Source organism: Cetorhinus maximus, chromosome 10 (genome assembly GCF_964194155.1).
Source record: "Cetorhinus maximus chromosome 10, sCetMax3.hap1.1, whole genome shotgun sequence".
Classification (NCBI taxonomy): Eukaryota; Metazoa; Chordata; class Chondrichthyes; order Lamniformes; family Cetorhinidae; genus Cetorhinus; species Cetorhinus maximus.
In genome coordinates, this window is record NC_135888.1 from 50482635 (window position 1) to 50509461 (window position 26827).

At 49.2% G+C, this 26827-nt stretch overlaps 1 protein-coding gene across 4 annotated transcripts in view; it reads right to left on the reverse strand.

The window, feature by feature from the left end:
• The window catches only part of fbxw5 (F-box and WD repeat domain containing 5), a 216255-nt gene that overhangs the window by 72138 nt on the left and 117290 nt on the right, over window positions 1-26827 (reverse strand). For all 4 annotated transcript variants that reach the window (XM_078550471.1, XM_078550469.1, XM_078550468.1 and 1 more), the window contains exon 2: window positions 7063-7279. In XM_078550471.1, the coding sequence (XP_078406597.1) occupies window positions 7063-7255 (193 nt within the window). In that variant the 5' untranslated portion in view covers window positions 7256-7279. The remainder of the gene's footprint in view (window positions 1-7062; window positions 7280-26827) is intronic.

Below are 26827 nucleotides of genomic sequence, written 5' to 3' on the forward strand. Positions count from 1 at the left end.
TCTAAAAAATACTTTTGAATTGTAGTTAGTGTTAGAATTTAAGAAACATGGCAATTGATTTGTACACAGCAAGCTCCCAAAAACAGCAACATGATAATGAGCCCAACTCTTCTTCCAATAGTGCCATGGGGTCGGTTACATCTGTTTGAGAGATCAGACAAAGTCCCAGTTTGATGTCTGTGATGTCTCGTCTGAAAGGCAGCAGCTCTGACAATGCAGCTCAGTGCAGACAATGTCCCTCGGGAATGTCAGCCTGGATTATATGTTGATATCTCTGCTCTTAGGGGCGAGGTTGCAATCAGTGGTGGTCTGTGTAAGTGGCTTTATCTCATTGCTGGGCACTGATCTTTCCAATTGCTAATGGCTGAATTATTTATTTCAGAAGGTTAATGAGATGACAGGATATTACAGAGAACCAGGAGGACCACTTACAAAGTCGTAAAAGCGATCCAAGGCTTTCAGGTTTATAAAGAGAATTTTCCTTATTATTTCATGGGACGTTGGTGTTGCTAACATCTCTAATTGCCCTTGAACTGGAAGTTAACAGTTAACCACATTGCTGTGGGTTTAGAGTCACATGGCAGATTTCCTTCCCTAAAGGACATTGGTAAATCAGATAATACTTTCATGGTCACCATCACTGAGATTAAATTTACTTATGAATACAAATTCCATCAGCTGCCGTGGTAGGATTTGAACCCATGTTCCCAGAGCATTAGCCTGGGCCTCTGGATTACAAGTTCAGGGGTATTACCACTACGCCACCAGCTCCCACAAATGATTATGGCAACCTGTTCATAATGGGGATGGGTTCAAATCCCAGGTAAAAGTAAAAAGTGAAATTCTCACATTGGTGAGCGTTTCATCCTAAGGGCTGTACAATAAGTCACCAGTGAAGGACTTTAATGAGGACAGTGTAAATGAGTTCAAGAGTTCATGCAAAGAGAAGGGTTGAAGATATACATGAAAACATAGAGCTGGTCTCTAAGAAATCAATAGCTGTGTTGACTCAATAGTCGGTTTCTGTTCTTAATCCCACACAAACTCCTGAGCCTCTTCAGGCAATGCTAAGCACAGAGCTGACCAGCACAGCACAAAGCATCGTCCTGTGAAACGGAAGGCTGCCAATGGTGGGTGGGGGGGTGAAGCGGCGTTTGGGGTGGGGGGGGGGGGGGGGGGGCGGTGGGGGGGCAGGGGGTAAGTGTAAAGCTGGAAAATAACTGTTAAAGTCTCCTGCCCTCCCACTGCCAGATTATGGATTCACTGTTCTACAGGGCTGTGTGCACTAGGAATTCTCAACCAGTACAACTTTTGGTGTCACCCACTCAGACATGAAAGCCTGTGGTGTGATGGTGTGGAGTGAAAGCTGGTATCGGAGTGAAAGCTGGTATCAGAGTGAGGTGTGAAAAGTTGGGAGAAAAGAGTCTGGGAATTTGATAAAAGAGGGAATTAAGTGCCAAGGGAGATGGAAGTGCGAAGAAGTCCAGCTGATCTTATACACAACATGAATCAGACCATAAGATGGCAACACAGTAAGGGATAGTGACCAGGCAATTCTGCCACATGTGGGAGTTTTCGAGCACCAGTTATTGATTCAGTGAAGAGCCATCAATTGACGTTGCTGAAGCTCAAAATTCAGAGCTTGAGGGGGAAATAGAGACAGTCCAACACATCAGAGAGGGAGAGCAGTTTCTGGAGTGAGTGCTTGAGAGGGTAGTCACACAAAGACATACAGAGCAGGCAATGGATGAGGAACGATTGGTGATTTAGTAGTAGGGAAAGGCAGGAAGGAAAGATTTGAGCAGGAGTGCCCAGAGTAACTGAGATTACACCTTCCTGTGGGGAGAATGATGACTGCAATTAAATATCAATGGCTCCAACAAACAAGGGTTTGGGGTTTGGTGGACGAGTAGGGGGGAGGGGAAATGGGGGTGCAAGGAGGGAACAGGTTAGTAAAACAGCTGGAAATGCAGTAATATGGGGATTCAATGGCTAGAGGGGCTAAGACCACCTTCTGTAGTTCAAACACAGAGTCCTGGATGTACAGTTGTACTTTGCCGTTCTTCCAATGTTTTCCAATTAAGTATTTCTTTTTGAAAGTTATTATTAAATCTGCTTCCGCCATCACAACTCATTCCAGGTCACAACAACTCTGTATTTAAAAAGAAATCTCATTTCCCCTCCAGTTCTTAGCCAGTCATCTTACATCTGAGTTCTCTGGTTACCCGTCACCCCATGCCCCCCAACCTCCCAACCCCCCCACCCCCACCCCCCACAACACCACCACTGGAAACAGTTTATCTTTATTTACTCCTGGAACTCCCTCCCTAACAACACCGTAAGTGTACCTACATCACATGGACTGCAGCAGTTCAAGAAGGCAGCTCACCACCACCTTCTCAGGGGCAATTAAGGATGGCATGGCCTAGCCATGCTCACATCCTGTGGATAAATAAAAAATAAAAACTTTCATGATTTTGAAAACCTTTATTAATTCTGTTCTAAGGAGAACAACCCCAACTTCTCCAGTCTCCTCATATAACTGAAGTCCCTCATCCCTGCCACCTGGCTAGTAAATCACCTCAGCACCCTAAGACCTTGACATCCTTCCTAAAGTGTGGATTCCAGAATTGAACACAGTACTCCAGCTGGGCCCTTGTTGAGACGGGCTAAAAATGGATAAAGAGGAGACAAAGGCTGACTGTACCTAAAGTTGATAAGTCATCAGGACTGGACGAGATACATCCGAGAATGCTGAGGGAAGTAAGGGTGGAAATTCTGGAGGTACTGACCATAATCTCCCAATCCTGTTTAGACACAGGGGATTGCAGAATTGCAAATGTTACACCCTTGTTCAAAAAATGGTGTAAGGATATACCCAGCAACTACAGGCCAGTCAGTTTAAACTTGTTGCAGCCCATGGAATAAAAAGGAGAGTGTCAGCACTTTTTATTCTTACATGCGATGTGAGCATTGCTGGCTCAGCCAGCATTTATTGTCCTAAATGTCCCTGAGAAGGTGGTGGTGAGCTGCCTTCTTGAACAGCTGCAGTCTACAGTGCTGTTAGGGGCGGGGGGGGGGGGGAGTTCCAGGATTAGGTATGTTAAAATGAAGCGTTTGGCTAAGACAAATGTGGGTCCATTACAGGCAGAGTCAGGAGAATTCATAATGGGGAATAGAGAAATGGCAGAGAAGGTAAATGATCACTTTGTGTCTGTTTGCACTGAGGAAGATACAAGAAATCTCCCAGATTTAAAGGTCCAAGGAACAAGGGAGAATGAGGAGTTGAAGGAAATTAGTATAAGTAAGAAAGCTGTATTGGAGAAATTAATGGGACTGAGAGTCGATAAGTCCCCAGGACCTGATATTCTGCATCCCAGAGTGTTGAAAGAGGTTGCTATAGAGATAATGGATGCATTGGTGATCATTTTCCAAAATTCTGTAGATTCTGGAATGGTTCCTGCAGATTGGAAGGTACCAAATGTCACCCCACTATTTAAGAAGGGAGGGAGAGAGAAAACAGGGAACTACAGACCTGTTAGCCTCACATCAGTAGTAGGGAAAATGCTAGAATCTATTATAAAGGATGTGATAAATAGACAATTAGATAAAATGGTCTGATTGGACACAGTCAACATGGATTTATGAATGTTTGTTGAATATGGAGTTTTTTTGAGGATGTTACTAACAGAATTGATAAAGGGGAGTCGGTGGACGTAGTATACTTGGGTTTTCAGAAGGCTTTTGATAAAGTCCCCCACAGGAGGTTGATTAGCAAAATAAAAGCACATGGGATAAGGGGTAATATACTGGCATGGATTAAGGATTGGTTAACAGGCAGAAAACAGAGAGTAGGAATAAATGGGTCATTCTCACATTGGCAGGCTGTGACTACTGGGGTACAACAAGGATCAGTAATTTGGCCCCAGCTGTTCACAATATATCTCAATGATTTGGATGTGGGGACCAAATGTAATATTTCCAAGTTCGCAGATGATACAAATCTAGGCGTGAACGTGCGTTGTGAGGAAGATGTAAAGCAGCTACAGGAGGATTGGACAGACTTAGTGAGTGGACAAGAGCGTGGCAGATGGAATATAATGTGGAAAAATGTAAGGTTATCCACTTTAGCAGAAGGAACAGATGTGCAGAGTATTTCCTAAATGGCAAGAGATTAGAAAGTGTAGATGTACAAAGGGACCCAGGTGTCCTTGTCCATAAGTCACTGAAAGCTAACATGCAGGTGCAGCAGGCAATTCGGAAGGCTCATGGTATGTTAGCCTTTATCGCAAGAGGATTTGAGTACAGGAGTAGTGAAGTCTTGCTTCAATTCTACAGAAACTTGGTTAGATCACACCTGGAGTACTGTGTGAAGTTTTGGTCCCCTTACCTCAGAAAGGATATTATTGCCACAGAGGGAGTGCAAGAAGGTTCACCAGACTTGTTTCAGGGATGGTGGGACTATCTTGTGTAGAGAGAATGGGGAAACTAGGCCTGTATTCTCTGGAGTTTCGAAAAATGAGAGGTGATCTCACTGAAACCTACTTAAAGGAATAGACAGGGTAGATGCAGGTAAGATGTTTCCCCTGGTTAGGGAGACTTGAATCAGGGGACACAATTTCAAAATAAAGGGGAAGCCACTTAGGACCAAGATGAGGAGAAATTTCTTTACTCAGAGGGTTGTGAAACTTTGGAATTCTCTACCCAGAGGGCCGTGGAAGCTCAGTCATTGAGTATGTTTAAGGTAGAGTTTGATAGATTTCTAATTAACAATAACGTAAAGGGTTATGGGGATAGTGTGGGAAAAAGGCATTGAAGTGTTTGATCAGCCATGATCATATTGAATGGTGGAGCAGGGTCAACAGGCTGAATGGGCCTTCTCCTTTTCCTATATTCCTGTTTTGACCCGGAGACAGTGAAGGAACTGCAATATATTTCCAAATCAGGATGGTGAGTGGCTTGGAGGGTAACTTCCAGGTGGTGGTGTTCCCATACACCTGCTGCCCTTGTCCTTCTAGATGGTAGCGGTCATGGGTTTGGAAGGTGCTCTCTAAGGAGTCTTGGTGAATTGCTGCAGTGCATCTGTGATGGTACACACTGCTGCTACTGTGCGTTGGTGGTGGAGGGAGTGAATGTTGTGGATGGGGTATCAATCAAAAAGGCTGCTTTGTCCTGGATGGTGTAAGGCTTCTCGAGTGTTGTTTGAGCTGCACTCATCCAGGCAAGTGGAAAGTATTCGATCACACTACTGACTTCTGCCTTGTAGATGGTCGACAGACTTTGGGGAGTCAGGGGGAGAATTCCTCACTGCAGAATTCCCACCCTCTGACCTGCTCTTGTAGCCACAGTATTTAAATGGCTAGTGCAGTTCAGTTTCTGGTCAATGGTAACCCCCAGGATGTTGATAGTGGGGATTCAGCAATGGGAATGCCATTGAATGTCAAGGGATGATGGTCAGATTCTGTCTTGTTGGAGATGGTCGTTGCCTGGCACTTGTGTGGCGCGAATGTTACTTGCCACTTATCAGTCCCAGCCTAAATGTTGTCCAGGTCTTGCTGCATTTGGACATGGGCTGCTTCAGTATCTGAGGAGTCGTGCATTGTGTGATCATCAGCAAACATCCCCATTCTAACCTTATGATGGAAGGAAGGTCATTGATGAAGCAGCTGAAGATGGTTGGGACATGATCCTGAGGAACTCCTGCAGCATGGATATGAAGTTGGCCGAGTACCAGGAAACACAGCAGTGGTGAAGAGTTGTTTTTCGGACTGGGACCTCAGCTATTTACAACCTATTGCAATAAGTTAAATGAGGGGACTGAGTGTAATGTATCCACATTTGCTGATAATGCAAAGGCCGGTGGGAAAGTAATCTGTGAGGAGAGCACAAAGAGGCTGCGGGGGGATATAGACAGGTTGGACAAGAAAGTGGCAGGTTTCCAAAATGTGAAATTAGCAACTTTGGTAGGAAGAGTAGAAAAGCTGAATTTTTTTTTTAAGGTAAGGCTAGTAAATATTGGCATTGAGAGGGATTTGGGTGTCATTGTACATGAATCACAGAAATGGAGATAACTTTTAAAATATGCACACAGGTTGATTCTAAATTGCACTAGAGTGCAGAGGAAATTTATCAGGATGTTGCCTGGGCTGGAGAGTTTCAGTTATGAGGAGAGATTGGATAGACTGGGGTTGTTTTTCTTGGAGCAGAGGATATTGAGGGGGAACATGATTGAGGTGTATAAAATTATGAGGGGCATAGATAGGGTAGACAGGAAGGAACTTTTCCTCTTGGTGGAGGGATCAATAACCAGGGGGCATAGATTTAAGGTAAGGGGCAGGAGGTTTAGAGGGGATGTGGGAAAGAATTTTTTCACCCAGAGGGTGGTGGGAATCTGGAATTCACTGCCTGAAAGGGTGGAAGAGACAGAAACCTTCATAATATTTAAGAAGTATTTGGATGTGCACTGGCGGTGCCATGGCATACTAGGCTATGGGCCTAGCTAGAAAATGGGATCCGGGTAGTTAAGTACTTATTTGACCGGCGCAGACTCGATGGGCCGAAAGGCCTTTTTCTGTGCTGTAGACCTCTATGACTATGATTCGAGATTAAAACATTCAAAAGGCCTCCAGTGACTTGAGCTCCTCCTGCAAATCATGTTACTGGGGCTCTTAGTCTAGCTCTTTGGACAATGATACATTTTCAGAGAGTTAACATGTAGGTACAGCAAGCAATGAGGAAAGCAAATGGTTTGTTAGCCTTTATCGTAAAGAGATTGGAGTGTATGTGTCAGGAAGACTTGCTGCAATTACACTTGGCTTTAGCGAGATCACACCTGGAGTGCTATGCACAGTTTTGGTTTCCTTACCCAAGGAAGAATGTTCTTGCCTTGGAGGGAACGTTGAATTGAGGTCAAAGATCAGTAATGATCGTATTGAATAGCGGAACAAGCTCTAGACAGCTCATGGCCTACTCCTGCTCCCATGTAAAGTTCTTAACATCTAATGAAATGCCTTAGAAGGCATTCACAGTTGAGCAGAGCCAGAAAGCAATAGAGAGACGAACCTGGATGGCGAGGGACTGATCGATTCACATTGTAGTAACGGTAAAAGAGATCCTTCCATAGAAATTCGTCACGGGACACTCCGTACCACTGCCTGCAGGTGGTGCCAGCGGCGAGGACATCCTGGTGTTCCAGCTTCAGGAAGACTTCGAGGAGGATGGTGTCAGGCAGCCGGGGGAGGCCCCCTCCCTCCATCCTATCATTCTGAGCTCATGGGCACTGAATCAAGAAAACATCATCACAAAAGAATGAAGCAGCAAAGTGTTGTTTCAGGAAGGAGCTGTGTGACATTGAGGGACTGACAACCCGCAGGTCTCACTCAGGCTTCTCCAGAACATTTCTTGAGCCCTTGAAAGTTTCAGTAAGATTTTTCAGGTATTTGACAATATTACAAATATTTTACTGACTGTACAGAGCTGAAAGGACTACTATGAAGAGATTCATCAAAGGTAATCTACTCTGGAACCCACTGTTGCAGAGTGCAGAAACAGCAGTGATAGAACTACCCGGGGAAAGAGGGAGGTCAACAGGCTATTAAAGACCACATGTGGGTGTAGAAAATAGAGAATACAACTGGAGAATATTCACTTTTTAAACAAACCACAGGCAGTACTTGCAACCAGTTTACCACCAGTAGCATGAATCTTCTCTGCAGTCATTACAGATGCAGTACGGAACAGACAGACTGTACTGGACATTATCCAACCAAGAGGCACTGCGTTAAAGAGAACTCCTGACTTCTGTCTTGTCTGAAATCAGCGGGATGAACAGAGAGAGACCTCAAAATCTTACTAAGAGGTCATGTTTTCCCCATGGAAGGGGCCAAACTTTTGCAAAACTTCTGCATCAAAAAGCCAGGATGAAACCCAACACAAAAAAGCAGAGGCATACCAGTGAAACTCTGAACCAGAGGGGGAGTGAGAAAATACACCACAACCCTTCAGGATTGCTCAAATCCTGGGCTCAGTTGCTGGAATGCACACACACTCTCCAGTCCACCTCCATTCGGAGAAGGTCCTCCAAGTCCAGTCACACTTGCCCAGTGTGTCCGATCAGGTGCAAAAAGTTGAATTAATATGCCAGTGTGATAAGTGAAGATTCACAGTGACATGGAACTCACACAAAAACAAAACTGAGAGAGTTATCCAGCACTGCAAACAACGGGAGAACATTATACTCAGTAATTCAGTGTAACCCAGTGTTAGAGACAGTGAGACGAGAACCACCAGTACTGTACCCAGTGCTGTACAGTGACAGTCCTGTCCTAACCAGTACAGTACCCCAGTGTTATACAGTGACAGATGTGTCCCCACCAGTACTGTACCCCAGTGTTATACACTGACAGACCTGTCCCTGCAGGTACTGTAACCCAGTGTTATACACTGACAGACCTGTCTTAACCAGTACTGTACCCCAATGTTATACACTGACAGACCTGTCCCCACAGGTACTGTAACCCAGTGTTATACACTGACAGACCTGTCCTAACCAGTACAGTACCCCAGTGTTATACAGTGACAGACCTATCCCCACCAGTACTGAACCCCAGTGCTACACAATGTCAGCCCAACCCCTGCCAGTACTGTAACCCAGTGTTGTGCAGTGACAGAAATGTCCCCACCAGTACTGTGCCCAAGTATAATACAGTGACAAACCTGTCCCCACCAGTACTGTTCCCAGTGCTATACAGTGACAGATGTGTCCCCACCAGTACTGTCCCCAGTGCTATACAGTGACAGATGTGTCCCCACCAGTACTGTACCCCAGTGTTATATACTGACAGACCTGTCCCCACAGGTACTGTAACCCAGTGTTATACAGTGACAGATCTGTCACCACCAATACTGTACCCCAGAGTTATATAATGACAGACCTGTTCCCAGCTGTACATTGCCCCACTGTTATACAGTGACAGACGTGTCCCCACCAGCACTGTACCCCAGTGTTAGACAGTGACAGAGCTGTCCCCAACAGTACTATACCCCAATGTTATACAGTGACATGCCTGTCCCCATCAGCAATGTACCCCACTGTGACAGACCTGTCCAAACCAGTACTGTACACCAGTGTGATACAGTGACAGACCTGTCCCTACCAGTTTAGTACCCGTGTTATACAGTGACAGACAAGTCCCCACCAGTGCTGTACTCCAATGTTATACAGTGACAGACCAGTCCCGACCAGTATTGTAACCCAGCGTTATACAGTGACAGGCCTGTCTCCACCAGTACTGTCCCCAGTGTTATACAGTGACAGATGTGTCCCCACCAGTACTGACCCCAGTGCTATACAGTGACAGATGTGTCCCCACAGGTACTGTAACCCAGTGTTATACAGTGACAGATCTGTCACCACCAATACTGTACCCCAGAGTTATATAATGACAGACCTGTTCCCAGCTGTACATTGCCCCACTGTTATACAGTGACAGACGTGTCCCCACCAGCACTGTACCCCAGTGTTAGACAGTGACAGAGCTGTCCCCAACAGTACTATACCCCAATGTTATACAGTGACATGCCTGTCCCCATCAGCAATGTACCCCACTGTGACAGACCTGTCCAAACCAGTACTGTACACCAGTGTGATACAGTGACAGACCTGTCCCTACCAGTTTAGTACCCGTGTTATACAGTGACAGACAAGTCCCCACCAGTGCTGTACTCCAATGTTATACAGTGACAGACCAGTCCCGACCAGTATTGTAACCCAGCGTTATACAGTGACAGGCCTGTCTCCACCAGTACTGTCCCCAGTGTTATACAGTGACAGATGTGTCCCCACCAGTACTGACCCCAGTGCTATACAGTGACAGATGTGTCCCCACAGGTACTGTAACCCAGTGTTATACAGTGACAGACCTGTTCCCAGCTATACCTTACCCCACTGTTATACAGTGACAGGCGTGTCCCCGCCAGCACTGTACCCCAGTGTTAGACAGTGACAGAGCTGTCCCCAACAGTACTGTACCCCAATGTTATACAGTGACATGCCTGTCCCCATCAGCACTATACCCCACAGTGACAGACCTGTCTACACCAGTACTGTACACCAGTGTGATACAGTGACAGACCTGTCCCTCCCAGTTTAGTACCGGTGTTATACAGTGAAAAACCTGTCCCCACCAGTACTGACCCGCAGTGTTATACAGTGATAGATCTGTCCCCACCAGTACTGTACCTCAGAGTTATACAGTGACAGACCTGTCCCAACAAGTCCTCTGCCCCAGTGTTATGCAGTGACAGACATGTACCCACCAGTACTGTGGCGCAGTGTTTTACAGTGACAAATGAGACCCCACCGGTTCTGTACCCCAGTGTAATACAGCGACAGACCTGTCCCCACCAGAAATGTACCGCTGTGTTATACCGTGACCTACCTGTCCCCACAAGTCCTGTACCCCAGTGTTAGACAGTAATAGACCTGGCCCCACCAGTACTGTACACAGTGTTATACAGTGACAGACCTGTCCCCACCAGTGCCGTACCCCAGCGTAATACAGTGACAGATGTGTCGCCACCTGTCCTGTGCCCCAGTGTTATACGGTTACAGAGCTGTCCTCACCATGACTGTGACCCAGTGCTATACAGTGACAGACCTGTCCCCACAGGCACTGTAACCTAGTGTAATACAGTGTTAGACCTGTCCGCACCAATACTGGACCCGAGTGTTATACAGTGACTGGCCTGTCTTCACCAGTACTGTACCCGAGTGTTATACAATGGTAGAACTGTCCCCATCAGCACTGTACCCCAGTATTATACAGTGACAAACCTGTCTCCACCAGTACTGCATCCTAGTGTAATAAAGTGACAGGCATGTCCTCCCCAGTTCTGTACCACAGTGATATACAGTGACAGACCTGTTCCTACCAGTTCCGTACCCAGGTTATACAGTGAAATACCTGTCCCCACCAGTACAGTACCGCAGTGTTATACAGTGACAGGCCTGTCCCAACAAGTCCTCTGGCCCACTGTTAAGCAGCGACAGACATGTACCCACCAGTACTGTAGCGCAGTGTTATACAATAACAGCTGTGACCCCACCAGTTCTGTACCCCAGTGTTATACAGTGACAGACCTGTCGACACCAGCCCTGCACCCCAGTGTTATACAGTGAGAGTCCTATCTCCACCAGTCCTGTACACTAGTGTTGTACAGTGACAGGCCTGCCACACAGGTACTGTACCCCAGTGTTTTTCATTGACAGTCTGGTCCCCAGTGATATACAGTGACAGAACTGTCGCCACCAGTACTGCACTCAAGTGTTATGCAGCAACAGACATGTCCCCGCCAATTCTGTACCACAGAGTAAGACAGTGACAGGCCTGTCCCCAACAGTACGGTACCCCAGTGTTATGCAGTGACAGACCTGTCCCCACCTGCACATTACCCCACTGTTATTTAGTTACATACTTGGCCGCGCCAGTCCTGTACCCGTGTTATAGAGTGACAGAACTGTACCCACCAGTACTGTAACCTAGTGTTATACAGTGACAGACGTGTCCCCACCAATTACAACGTCAATCCAGCTGCTGCCAGTACTGTAACCCAGTGTTACAAAGGGACAGTCCTGCCCCGACCAGTACAATACCCCAGTGTTATACAGTGACAGACCTGTCCCCACCAGTACTGTGCCCCATTGTATTACAGCAACAGACCTATCCACACCAGTACTGTACCCCAGTGTTAAGAGTGACAGACCTGTCCCTACAGTTCTGTACCCATGTTATACAGTGAAAGACCTGTCCCCAGCAGTGCTTTACCGCTGCGTTATACAGTGACAGAATTGTCCCCACCATTACTGTACCTCAGTGTTCTACAATGACAGACCTGTCCCAACAAGACCTGTGCCCCAGTGTTATGCAGCGACAGGCATATACCCACTAGTACTGTAGCCGTGTTATACAGTGACATATGTGACCCCATCAGTTCTGTACCCCAGTTTTATATAGTGACAGACCTGTCCCAACCAGTACTGTACCGTATTATACAGTGACAGGTATGTCCCAACCAATTCTGTACCCCAGTGTTAGACAGTGACAGACCTGTCCCCAACAGTAATGTACCCCAATGTTATGCACTGACATGCCTGTCCCCACCAGTACTGTACCCCAGTATTATAGTGACAGACATTTCCCCACCAGTACTGTACCTTATTGTTATACAGTGACAGACCTGTCCCCATCAGCACTGTACCCCACAGTGACAGATCTGTCTACACCAGTATTGTACACCAGTGTGATACAGTGAAAGACCTGTCCCCACCAGTACTGACCCGCAGTGTTATACAGTGATAGACCTGTCCCCACCAGTACTGTATGTCAGAGTTATACAGTGACAGACCTGTCCCAACAAGTCCTCTGCCCCAGTGTTATGCAGTGACAGACATGTCACCAGTACAGTCGCGCAGTGTTATACAGTGATAGATGAGACCCCACCAGTTCTGTACCCCAGTGTTGTCTAGTGACACACCTGTCCCCACCAGTCCTGTACCCCAGTGTTATAAAGTGACACACCTGTCCCCACCAGAACTGTACCCAGTGTTATACAGTGACAGACCTGTCCCCACCAGTACTGTACCTCAGTGTTATTCAGTGACAGACCTGTCCCCACCAGTACTGTACCTCAGTGTTATACAGCGACAGGCATGTACCCACCAGTACTGTAGCCCAGTGTTATACAGTGACATATGTGACCCCACCAGTTCTGTACCCCAGTGTTATACAGTGAGAGTCCTGTCTCCACCAGTCCTGTGCACCAGTGTTATACAGTGACAGAGCTGTCATCACCAGTACTGTGCCCCAGTGCTGTACAGTGACAGGCCGGCCACACATGTACTGTACCCCAGTGTTATACAGTGACAGTCCTGTCCCCAGTGTTATACAGCGACAGACCTGTCCCCACTAATTCTGTACCACAGTGTAAGACAGTGACAGGCCTGTCGCCAACAGTACAGAACACCAGTGTTATACAGTGACAGACCTGTCCTCACCTGTACTGTACCCTAGTGTTATACAGTGACAGGTGTGTCCCCACCAGTTCCGTACCCCAGTGTTATACAACGTCAGACCGGCTGCTGCCAGTAATGTAACCCAGTGTTATAAAGTGACAGACATGGCTCCACCAGAACTGTATCCCAGTGTTATACAGTGACAGATTTGTCCCCACCAGTCCTGTACCCCATTGTATTACAGCGGCAGACCTGTCTACACCAGTACTGTACCATAGTGTAATACAGTGACGGGCGAGTCCCTAATAGTGCTGCACCCCAGTGCTATACAGTGAAAGATTTCTCTCCAGCACTGTACCTCAGTGATATACAGTGACAGACCTATCCCCAACAGTACTGTACCCGTGTTATATAGTAATAGACCTGTCCCCACCAATATTGAACCACATTGTAATACAGCATCAGACCTGTCTACATTAGTACTGTACCACAGTTTATACAGTGACAGGGCTGTCCCCACCAGTACTGCACCAAAGTGTTATACAGTGACAGAAATGTCCTCACCAAGTCTGTACCCCAGTGTTAGACAGTGACAGACCTGTGCCCCCAGGATTGTAGCCCTGTGTTATACAGTACAGACCTGACACCACCAGCAGATTACCCCAGTGTCATATAGTGAAAGCCCTGTCCCCAAATCTACATTGCCCCAGTGTTATATAGACAGTGTTATACAGGCCTGTCCCCACTGGTACAGTACCCCACTGTTATATGGTGACAGCCCTGTCCCCACCAGTACTGTACCCCAGTGTTATACATTGACAGACCTGACCCCAGCACTGTACCCCAGTGTTTTCCAGTGACAGAAATGTCCCCAGTGCAGTACCCCAGTGTTTTACAATGACAGACTTGTCCCCAGTCCTGTAACCCAGTGTTATACAGTGGCAGACTGTCCCCAGTCCTGTAACCCAGTGTTATACAGTGACAGACCCGTCCCCAGTGCTGTGCCCCAGTGTTATACAGTGACAGACCTGTCCCCAGTCCTGTGCCCCAGTGTTATACGGTGACAGGCTTATGCCCAGTGCTGTACCCTAGTGTTCTACAATGACAGACCTGTCCCCAGTCCTGTACCCCAGTGTAATGCAGTGACAGACCTGTCCCCAGTGCTGTACTCCAGTGTTATACAGTAACAGACCTGTCTCCAGTCCTGTACCCCAGTGTTATACAGTGATAGACTCATCTCCAGTGCTGTACCCCATGTGTTATACAGTGACAGACCCGTCCCCAGTCCTGTACCCCATTGTTATAGTTACAGACCTGTCTCCAGTCCTGTACCCCAATGTTATACAGTGACAGACCTGTCCCCAGCGCTGTACCCCAGTATTATAGTGTCAGACCTCTCCCCAGTGATGTACCCCAGTGTTATACAGTGACAGACCTGTCCCCAGTGCTGTACCCCAGTGTCATACAGTTACAGACCTGTTCCCAGTCCTGTACCCCACTGTTGTACACTGTCAGACCTCTCCCCAGTGATGTACCCCAGGGTTATACAGTGACAGACCAGTCTCCAGTCCTGTACCCCAGTGTTATACAGTGACAGGCCTGTCCCCAGTCCTGTACCCCAGTGTTATACAGTGACAGAACGGTCGCCAGTCCTGTACCACAGTGTTATACCGTGAAAGACTCATTTCCAACCCAGTACCCCAGTGTTAGACAGTGCAAGACCCGCCCCAGTAATGTACCCCAGTGTTATACAGTGACAGACCTGTCTCCAGTTACGTACCCCACTGTTATACAGTGACAGACCTGTCTCCAGTTACGTACCCCACTGTTATACAGTGACAGGCCTGTCTCCAGTTACGTACCCCACTGTTATACAGTGACAGACCTGTCTCCAGTTACGTACCCCACTGTTATACAGTGACAGACCTGTCTCCAGTTACGTACCCCACTGTTATACAGTGACAGACCTGTCTCCAGTCCTGTGCCCCATTGTTATACAGTGACAGACCTGTCTCCAGTCCTGTGCCCCATTCTTATACAGTAACAGACCTCTTCCCAGTTCTGTACCCCAGTGTTATACAGTGACAGACCTGTCTCCAGAGCTGTACCCCAGTGTTATACAGTGATAGGCCTGCCCCAAGTCCTGTACCCCAGTGGTACACTGTGACAGACCTGTCCCCAGTCATGTACCCCAGTGTTATAGTGACAGCCCTGTCTCCAGTGCTGCACACCAGTGTTATACAGCGGCAGGTTTATGCCCAATGCTGTAACCTAGTGCTCTACAGAGACAGACCCATCCACAGTCCTGTACATCAGCGTTTTACAGTGACAGACCTGTACCCAGTCCTGTACCCCAGTGTTATACAGTGACAGACCTGGCTCCAGTCCTGTACCTCAGTGTTATACAGTGACAGACCCGGCACCAGTCCTGTACCTCAGTGTTATACAGTGACAGAACCGTCCCCAGTCCTGTACCCCAGAGTGATACAGTGACAGAACCGCCCCCAGTCCTGTACCCCAGTGTTATACAGTGACAGTCCTGGCACCAGTCCTGTACCTCAGTGTTATACAGTGACAGAACCCTCCCCAGTCCTGTACCCCAGTGTTATACAGTGACAGGCCTGTCTCCAGTCCTGTACCCCAGTGTTATACAGTGACAGAACCGTCCCCAGTGCTGTACCCCAGTGTTACACAGTGACAGACCTGTCTACAGTCTGTACCTAATTGTTATACAGTGACAGGTCTGTTCCCAGTGCTGTACCCCAGTGTTATACAGTGACAGACCTGTCTCCAGTCCTGTACCCCAGTGTTATACAGTGAGAGACCCGTCCCCAGTGCTGTACCCCAATGTTCTACAATGACAGACCTGTCCCCAGTGCTGTACCCCAGTGTTAAACAGTGGAAGACATGTCCCCAGTGCAGTACCACCGTATTATACAGTGAAAGACCCTTTTCCAGGACAGTACCCCAGTGTCAGACAGTGCAAGACCCGTCCCAGTAATGTACCACAGTGTTATAATGACAGACCTGTCTCCAGTTACGTACCCCACTGTTATACAGTGACAGACCTGTCCCCAGTGCTGTTCCCTAGTGTAATACAGTGACAGACCTGTCTCCAGTCCTGTACCCCAGTGTTATAGTGACAGACCTGTGTCCAGTGCTGTACCCCAGTGTTATACAGTGACAGGCTTATGCCCAGTGCTGTACCCTAGTGTTCTTCAGTGACAGATTCGTCCCCAGTCCTGTACCCCAGTGCTATACAGTGACAGACCTGTACCCAGTCCTGTACCCCAGTGTTATACAGTGAAAGACGTGTCTCCAGTCCTGTACCCGAGTGTTTTACAGTGGCAGACCTGTCCCCAGTCCTGTACCTCAGTGGAATACGGTGACAGACCCGACCCCAGTGCTGTGTCCCAGTGTTATACAATGACAGACCCGTTCCCAATCCTGTACCCCAGTGTAATACAGTGACAGACCTGTCTCCAGTCATGTACCCCAGTGTTAGACAGTGAGAGACACGACCCCAGTACTGTGCCCCAGTGCTATACAGTGACAGACCTGTCTCAAGTCCTGTACCCCACTGTAATACAGTGACAAAACCGTCCCCAGTGCTGTACCCCAGTGTTATAGTGACAGACCTGTCTCTAGTCCTGTACCGTATTGTTATACAGTGACAGACCTGTCTGCAGTCCTGAAGCCCAGTGTTATACAGTGACAGACTAGTTCCCAGTGCTGTACCCCAGTGTTATACAGTGACAGACTAGTTCCCAGTGCTGTACCCCAGTGTTATACAGTGACAGACCTGTCTCCAGTCCTGTACCCCAGTGTAATACAGTGATAGACTCATCTCCAGTGATGTACCCCATGTGTTATACAGTGACAGACCCGTCCCCAGTCCTGCACCCCATTGTTATAGTTACAGACCTGTCTCCAGTCCTGTACCCCAATGTTATACAGTGACAGACCTATCCCCAGTGCTGTACCCCAGTATTATAGTGTCAGACCTCTCCCCAGTGATGTACCCCAGTGTTATACATTGACAGACCTGTCCCCAGTGCTGTACCCCAGTGTCATACAGTTACAGACCTGTTCCCAGTCCTGTACCCCACTGTTATACACTGTCAGACCTCTCCCCAGTGATGTACCCCAGGGTTATACAGTGACAGACCAGTCTCCAGTCCTGTACCCCAGTGTTATACAGTGACAGGCCTGTCCCCAGTCCTGTACCCCAGTGTTATACAGTGACAGAACGGTCGCCAGTCCTGTACCACAGTGTTATACCGTGAAAGACCCATTTCCAACCCAGTACCCCAGTGTAAGACAGTGCAAGACCCGCCCCAGTAATGTACCCCAGTGTTATACAGTGACAGACCTGTCTCCAGTTACGTACCCCACTGTTATACAGTGACAGACCTGTCTCCAGTTACGTACCCCACTGTTATACAGTGACAGACCTGTCTCCAGTAACGTACCCCAGTGTTATACAGTGACAGACCTGTCGCCAGTTACGTACCCCACTGTTATACAGTGACAGACCTGTCTCCAGTTACATATCCCACTGTTATACAGTGACAGACCTGTCTCCAGTTACGTACCCCACTGTTATACAGTGACAGACCTGTCTCCAGTCCTGTGCCCCATTGTTATACAGTGACAGACCTGTCTGCAGTCCTGAAGCCCAGTGTTATACAGTGACAGACTTGTTCCCAGTGCTGTACCCCAGTGTTATACAGTGACAGTCCTTTCGCCAGTCCTATACCACAGTGTTATAGTGACAGACCTGCGTCCAGTCCTGTACCCCAGTGTTATACAGTGACAGACCTGTCCCCAGTCCTGTACCCCAGTGTTATACAGTTACAGACCTGTCCCCAGTCCTGTACCTCAGTGATATACAGTGACAGACCTGTCTCCAGTGCTTTACCGCAGTGTTATTCAGTGACAGACCTGTTCCCAGTCCTGGTACCCAGTGTTATACAGTGACAGACCTGTCTCCAGTCCTGTAGCCTAGTGTTATAATGACAGACCGGTCCCCAATCCTGTAACCCAGTGCAATACAGTGACAGAACTGTTCCCAGTGCTGTACTCCAGTGTTATACAGTGACAGGCCTGTTCCCAATCCTGTGCCCCAGTGTTATACAGTGATAGACCCGTCCCCAGTACTGTACCCAGTGTTATATATTGACAGACCTGTCTCCAGTGCTTTACCGCAGTGTTAGACAGTGACAGACCTGTTCCCAGTCCCATACCCAAGTGTTATACAGTGACAGACCTGTCTCCAGTCCTGTACCGCATTGTTATACAGCGATAGACTCGTCCCCAGTCCTGTCACTCAGTGTTATACAGTGACAGACCAGTCCCCAGTCCTGTACCTCAGTGATATACAGTGACAGACCTGTCTCCAGTGCTTTACCGCAGTGTTACTCAGTGACAGACCTGTTCCCAGTCCTGGTACCCAGTGTTATACAGTGACAGACCTGTCTCCAGTCCTGTAGCCTAGTGTTATAATGACAGACATATCCCCAGTCCTGTAACCCAGTGCTATACAGTGACAGAACTGTTCCCAGTGCTGTACTACAGTGTTATACAGTGACAGATCTGTTCCCAATCCTGTGCCCCAGTGTTATACAGTGATAGACCCATCCCCAGTACTGTACCCAGAGTTATAAAGTGACAGGTCTGTCTCCAGTGCTTTACCGCAGTGTTAGACAGTGACAGACCTGTTCCCAGTCGCGTACCCGAGTGTTATACAGTGACAGACCTGTCTCCGGTCCTGTACGGCATTGTTATACTGACAGACCTGTCCCCAGTCCTGTACCTTAGTATTATACAGTGACAGACCTGTCCCCAGTGCTGTACCCCAGTGTTATGCAGTGACAGACCTGTCTCCAGCCCTGTACCTCATTGCCATACAGTGACAGACCTGTCTCCAGTCCTGTACCTCAGTGTTATACAGTGACAGACCAGTCCCCAGTCCTGTACCCCAGTGTTATACAGTGACAGGCCTGTCTCCAGTCCTGCACCGCAAAGTTATACAGTGAGAGACCTGTCCCCAGTGCTGTACCCCTGTGTTATACAGTGACAGACCTGTCCCCAGTGCTGTACCCCAGTGTTATACAGTGACAGACCTGTCCCCAGTGCTGTACCCCTGTGATATACAGTGACAGACCTGTCCCCAGTGCTGAACTCCAGTGTTATACAGTGACAGACCTGTCTCCAAGTCCTGTACCCCAGTGTTATATAGTGACAGACCTGTCTCCAGTCCTGTGCCCCAGTGTTATACAGTGACTGACCTGTCTCCAGTCCTAGACCCCAGTGTTATACAGTGACAGACCTGTCTCCAGTCCTGTGCCCAAGTGTTATACAGTGACAGACCTGTCTCCAGTCCTGTGCCCCAGTGTTATACAGTGACAGATCAGTCTCCAGTCCTAGACCCCAGTGTTATACAGTGACAGACCTGTTCCTAGTCCTAGACCCCAGTGTTATACAGTGACAGACCCGTCTCCAGTCCTGTGCCCCAGTGTTATACAGTGACTGACCTGTCTCCAGTCCTAGACCCCAGTGTTATACAGTGACTGACCTGTCTCCAGTCCTGTGCCCCAGTGTTATACAGTGACTGACCTGTCTCCAGTCCTGTGCCCCAGTGTTATACAGTGACTGACCTGTCGCCAGTCCTGTGCCCAAGAGTTATACAGTGAAAGACCAGGCTCCAGTCCCGTACCCCAGTGTTATACAGTGACAGACCTGTCTCCAGTCCCAGACCCAGTGTTATACAGTGACAGACCTGTCCCCAGTCCTGGACCCCAGTGTTATACAGTGACAGACCTGTCTCCAGTCCTAGACCCCAGTGCTATACAGTGACAGACCTGTCTCCATTCCTGGGCCCCAGTGTTATACAGTGACAGGCCTGTCTCCAGTCCTGTGCCCCAGTGTTATACAGTGACAGACCTGTCTCCAGTCCTGTACCCCAGTGTTATACAGTGACAGACCTGTCTCCAGTCCTGTGCCCCAGTGTTATACACTGACAGACCTGTCTCCAGTCCTAGACCCCAGTGTTATACAGTGACATATAAGTCTCCAGTCCTGTGCCCCAATGTTATACAGTGACAGACTTGGCTCCAGTCCTGTACCCCAGTGTTATACAGTGTCAGACCTGTCTCCAGTCCTGTGCCCCAGTGTTATACAGTGACAGACCTGTCTCCAGTCCTAGACCCCAGTGATATACAGTGACAGCCCTGTCTCCAGTCCTAGATCCCAGTGTTATACAGTGACAGACCTGTCTCCAGTAATAGACCCCAGTGTTATACAGTGACAGACCTGTCTCCAGTCCTAGACCCCCAGTGTTATACAGTGACAGACCTGTCTCCAGTCCTAGACCCCAGTGTTATACAGTGACAGACCTGGCTCCAGTCCTAGACCCCAGTGTTATACAGTGACAGACCTGTCTCCAGACCTGTACCCCAGTGATATACAGTGACAGACCTGTCTCCAGTCCTAGATCCCAGTGTTATACAGTGACAGACCTGTCTCCAGTCCTAGACCCCAGTGTTTTACAGTGACAAAGCTGTCTCCAGTCCTAGACCCCAGTGTTATACAGTGACAGACCTGTCTCCAGTCCTAGACCCCAGTGATATACAGTGACAGACCTGTCTCCAGTCCTAGACCCCAGTGTTATACAGTGACAGACCTGTCCCCAGTGCTGTACTCCAGTGTTATACAGTGACAGACCTGTCTCCAGTCCTGTACCCCAGTGTTATACAGTGACAGACCTGTCTCCAGTCCTGTGCCCCAGTGTTATACAGTGACTGACCTGTCTCCAGTCCTGTGCCCCAGTGTTATACAGTGACAGACCTGTCCCCAGTCCTGTGCCCCAGAGTCAAACAGTGACAGACCTGTCTCCAGTCCTAGACCCCAGTGTTATACAGTGACAGACCTGTCTCCAGTCCTGTGCCCCAGTGTTATACAGTGACAGACCTGTCTCCAGTCCTGTGCCCCAGTGCTTTACAGTGACAGACCTGGCCCCAGTCCTGTACCCCAGTGTTATACAGTGACAGACCTGACTCCAGTCCTGTGCCCGTGTTATACAGTGACAGACCTGTCTCCAGTCCTAGCCCGCAGTGTTATACAGTGACAGACCTGTCTCCAGTCCTGTGCCCCAGCGTTATACAGTGACAGACCTGTCTCCAGTCCAGTGCCCCAGTGTTTTACAGTGACAGACCTGGCTGCAGTCCTGTACCCCAGTGTTATACAGTGACAGACCTGTCTCCAGTCCTGTGCTCCAGTGTTATACAGTGACAGACCTGGCTCCAGTCCTGTGCCCCAGTGTTATACAGTGACAGACCTGTCTCCAGACCTAGACCCCAGTGTTATACAGTGACAGACCTGTCTCCAGTCCTAGACCACAAGTGTTATACAGTGACAGACCTGTCTCCAGTCCTAGACCCCAGTGTTATACAGTGACAGACCCGTCTCCAGTCCTGTGCCCCAGTGTTATACAGTGACTGACCTGTCTCCAGTCCTAGACCCCAGTGTTATACAGTGACTGACCTGTCTCCAGTCCTGTGCCCCAGTGTTATACAGTGACTGACCTGTCTCCAGTCCTGTGCCCCAGTGTTATACAGTGACTGACCTGTCGCCAGTCCTGTGCCCAAGAGTTATACAGTGAAAGACCAGGCTCCAGTCCCGTACCCCAGTGTTATACAGTGACAGACCTGTCTCCAGTCCCAGACCCAGTGTTATACAGTGACAGACCTGTCCCCAGTCCTGGACCCCAGTGTTATACAGTGACAGACCTGTCTCCAGTCCTAGACCCCAGTGCTATACAGTGACAGACCTGTCTCCATTCCTGGGCCCCAGTGTTATACAGTGACAGGCCTGTCTCCAGTCCTGTGCCCCAGTGTTATACAGTGACAGACCTGTCTCCAGTCCTGTACCCCAGTGTTATACAGTGACAGACCTGTCTCCAGTCCTGTGCCCCAGTGTTATACACTGACAGACCTGTCTCCAGTCCTAGACCCCAGTGTTATACAGTGACATATAAGTCTCCAGTCCTGTGCCCCAATGTTATACAGTGACAGACTTGGCTCCAGTCCTGTACCCCAGTGTTATACAGTGACAGACCTGTCTCCAGTCCTGTGCCCCAGTGTTATACAGTGACAGACCTGTCTCCAGTCCTAGACCCCAGTGATATACAGTGACAGCCCTGTCTCCAGTCCTAGATCCCAGTGTTATACAGTGACAGACCTGTCTCCAGTAATAGACCCCAGTGTTATACAGTGACAGACCTGTCTCCAGTCCTAGACCCCCAGTGTTATACAGTGACAGACCTGTCTCCAGTCCTAGACCCCAGTGTTATACAGTGACAGACCTGGCTCCAGTCCTAGACCCCAGTGTTATACAGTGACAGACCTGTCTCCAGACCTGTACCCCAGTGATATACAGTGACAGACCTGTCTCCAGTCCTAGATCCCAGTGTTATACAGTGACAGACCTGTCTCCAGTCCTAGACCCCAGTGTTTTACAGTGACAAAGCTGTCTCCAGTCCTAGACCCCAGTGTTATACAGTGACAGACCTGTCTCCAGTCCTAGACCCCAGTGATATACAGTGACAGACCTGTCTCCAGTCCTAGACCCCAGTGTTATACAGTGACAGACCTGTCCCCAGTGCTGTACTCCAGTGTTATACAGTGACAGACCTGTCTCCAGTCCTGTACCCCAGTGTTATACAGTGCCAGACCTGTCTCCAGTCCTGTGCCCCAGTGTTATACAGTGACTGACCTGTCTCCAGTCCTGTGCCCCAGTGTTATACAGTGACAGACCTGTCCCCAGTCCTGTGCCCCAGAGTCAAACAGTGACAGACCTGTCTCCAGTCCTAGACCCCAGTGTTATACAGTGACAGACCTGTCTCCAGTCCTGTGCCCCAGTGTTATACAGTGACAGACCTGTCTCCAGTCCTGTGCCCCAGTGCTTTACAGTGACAGACCTGGCCCCAGTCCTGTACCCCAGTGTTATACAGTGACAGACCTGACTCCAGTCCTGTGCCCGTGTTATACAGTGACAGACCTGTCTCCAGTCCTAGCCCGCAGTGTTATACAGTGACAGACCTGTCTCCAGTCCTGTGCCCCAGCGTTATACAGTGACAGACCTGTCTCCAGTCCTGTGCCCCAGTGTTTTACAGTGACAGACCTGGCTGCAGTCCTGTACCCCAGTGTTATACAGTGACAGACCTGTCTCCAGTCCTGTGCTCCAGTGTTATACAGTGACAGACCTGGCTCCAGTCCTGTGCCCCAGTGTTATACAGTGACAGACCTGTCTCCAGACCTAGACCCCAGTGTTATACAGTGACAGACCTGTCTCCAGTCCTAGACCACAAGTGTTATACAGTGACAGACCTGTCTCCAGTCCTAGACCCCAGTGTTATACAGTGACAGACCTAGCTCCAGTCCTAGACCCCAGTGGTATACAGTGACAGACCTGTCTCCAGACCTGTACCCCAGTGATATACAGTGACAGACCTGTCTCCAGTCCTAGATCCCAGTGTTATACAGTGACAGACCTGTCTCCAGTCCTAGATCCCAGTGTTATACAGTGACAGACCTGTCTGCAGCCCTGTACCCCAGTGTTATACAGTGACAGACCTGTCTCCAGTCCTAGACTCCAGTGATATACAGTGACAGACCTGTCTTCAGTCCTAGACCCCAGTGTTATACAGTGACAGACCTGTCCCCAGTGCTGTACTCCAGTGTTATACAGTGACAGACCTGTCTCCAGTCCTGTACCCCAGTGTTATACAGTGACAGACCTGTCTCCAGTCCTGTGCCCCAGTGTTATACAGTGACTGACCTGTCTCCAGTCCTGTGCCCCAGTGTTATACAGAGAGTGACCTGTCGCCAGTCCTGTGCCCCAGTGTTATACAGTGAAAGACCTGGCTCCAGTCCTGTGCCCCAGTGTTATACAGTGACAGACCTGTCTCCAGTCCCGTGCCCCAGTGCTATACATTGACAGACCTGTCTCCAGTCCTGTGCGCCAGCGTTATACAGTGACAGACCTGTCCCAAGTCCTGGACCCCAGTGTTATACAGTAACAGCCCTGTCTCCAGTCCTAGACCCCAGTGTTATACAGTGACAGACCTGTCTCCAGTCCTGTGCCCCAGTGTTATACAGTGACAGACCTGTCTCCAGTCCTGTGCCCCAGTGTTATACAGTGACAGACCTGGCTCCAGTCCTGTGCCCCAGTGTTATACAGTGACAGACCTGGCTCCAGTCCTGTACCCCAGTGTTATACAGTGACAGACCTGTCTCCAGTCCTGTGCCCCAGTGTTGTACAGTGACAGACCTGTCTCCAGTCCTAGACCGCAGTGTTACACAGTGACAGACCTGTCTCCAGTCCTGTGCCCCAGTGTTATACAGTGACAGACCAGTCTGCAGTCCTGTGCCCCAGTGTTATACAGTGACAGACCTGTCTCCAGTCCTGTGCCCCAGTGTTATACAGTGACAGATCTGGCTCCAGTCCTGTACCCCAGTGTTATACAGTGACAGACATGTCTCCAGTCCTGTGCCCCAGTGTTATACAGTGACAGACCTGTCTCCAGTCCTGTGCCCCAGTGTTATACAGTGACAGATCTGGCTCCAGTCCTAGACCCCAGTGTTATACAGTGACAGACCTGTCTCCAGTCCTAGACCCCAGTGTTATACAGTGACAGACCTGTCTCCAGTCCTGTACCCCAGTGTTATACAGTGACAGATCTGTCTCCAGTCCTGTGCCCCAGTTTTATACAGTGACAGACCTGTCTCCAGTCCTGTGCCCCAGTGTTATACAGTGACAGACCTGTCTCCAGTCCTGTGCCCCAGTGTTATACAGTGACAGACCTGGCTCCAGTCCTAGACCCCAGTGTTATACAGTGACTGACCTGTCTCCAGTCCTAGACCCCAGTGTTAAACAGTGACTGACCTGTCTCCAGTCCTGTGCCCCAGTGTTATACAGTGACAGACCTGTCTCCAGTCCTGTGCCCCAGTGTTATACAGTGACAGACCTGGCTCCAGTCCTGTGCCCCAGTGTTATACAGTGACAGACCTGGCTCCAGTCCTGTACCCCAGTGTTATACAGTGACAGACCTGTCTCCAGTCCTGTGCCCCAGTGTTGTACAGTGACAGACCTGTCTCCAGTCCTAGACCGCAGTGTTACACAGTGACAGACCTGTCTCCAGTCCTGTGCCCCAGTGTTATACAGTGACAGACCAGTCTGCAGTCCTGTGCCCCAGTGTTATACAGTGACAGACCTGTCTCCAGTCCTGTGCCCCAGTGTTATACAGTGACAGATCTGGCTCCAGTCCTGTACCCCAGTGTTATACAGTGACAGACATGTCTCCAGTCCTGTGCCCCAGTGTTATACAGTGACAGACCTGTCTCCAGTCCTGTGCCCCAGTGTTATACAGTGACAGATCTGGCTCCAGTCCTAGACCCCAGTGTTATACAGTGACAGACCTGTCTCCAGTCCTAGACCCCAGTGTTATACAGTGACAGACCTGTCTCCAGTCCTGTACCCCAGTGTTATACAGTGACAGATCTGTCTCCAGTCCTGTGCCCCAGTTTTATACAGTGACAGACCTGTCTCCAGTCCTGTGCCCCAGTGTTATACAGTGACAGACCTGTCTCCAGTCCTGTGCCCCAGTGTTATACAGTGACAGACCTGGCTCCAGTCCTAGACCCCAGTGTTATACAGTGACTGACCTGTCTCCAGTCCTAGACCCCAGTGTTAAACAGTGACTGACCTGTCTCCAGTCCTGTGCCCCAGTGTTATACAGTGACAGACCTGTCTCCAGACCTGTACCCCAGTTTTATACAGTGACAGACCTGTCTCCAGTCCTGTGCCCCAGTGTTATACAGTGACAGACCTGTCTCCAGTCCTGTGCCCCAGTGTTATACAGTGACAGACCTGTCTCCAGTCCTGTGCCCCAGTGTTATACAGTGACAGATCTGGCTCCAGTCCTGTACCATAGTGTTATACAGTGACAAACCTATCTCCAGTCCTGTGCCCCAGTGTTATACAGTGACAGACCTGGCTCGAGTCCTGTGCCCCAGTGTTATACAGTGACAGATCTGGCTCCAGTCCTAGACCCCAGTGTTATACAGTGACAGACCTGGCTCCAGTCCTAGACCCCAGTGTTATACAGTGACAGTCCTGTCTCCAGTCCTGTGCCCCAGTTTAATACAGTGACAGACCTGTCTCCAGTCCTGAGCCCCAGTGTTATACAGTGACAGACCTGTCTCCAGTCCTGTGCCCCAGTGGTATACAGTGACAGACCTGTCTCCAGTCCTAGACCGAAGTGTTATACAGTGACAGACCTGTCTCCAGTCCTAGACCGAAGTGTTATACAGTGACAGACCTGTCCGCAGTCCTAGACCCCAGTGTTATACAGTGACTGACCTGTCGCCAGTCCTAGACCCCAGTGTTAAACAGTGACTGACCTGTCTCCAGTCCTGTGCGCCAGAGTTATACAGTGAAAGACCTGGCTCCAGTCCTGTGCCCCAGAGTTATACAGTGAAAGACCTGGCTCCAGTCCTGTGCCCCAGTGTTATACAGTGACAGACCTGTCTCCAGTCCTGTGCCCCAGTGTTATACAGTGACAGACCTGGCTCCAGTCCTGTACCCCAGTGTTATACAGTGACAGACCTGTCTCCAGTCCTGTGCCCCAGTGTTATACAGTGGCAGACCTGGCTCCAGTCCTGTGCCCCAGTGTTATACAGTGACAGACCTGTCTCCAGTCCTAGACCCCAGTGTTATACAGTGACAGACCTGGCTCCAGTCCTAGACCCCAGT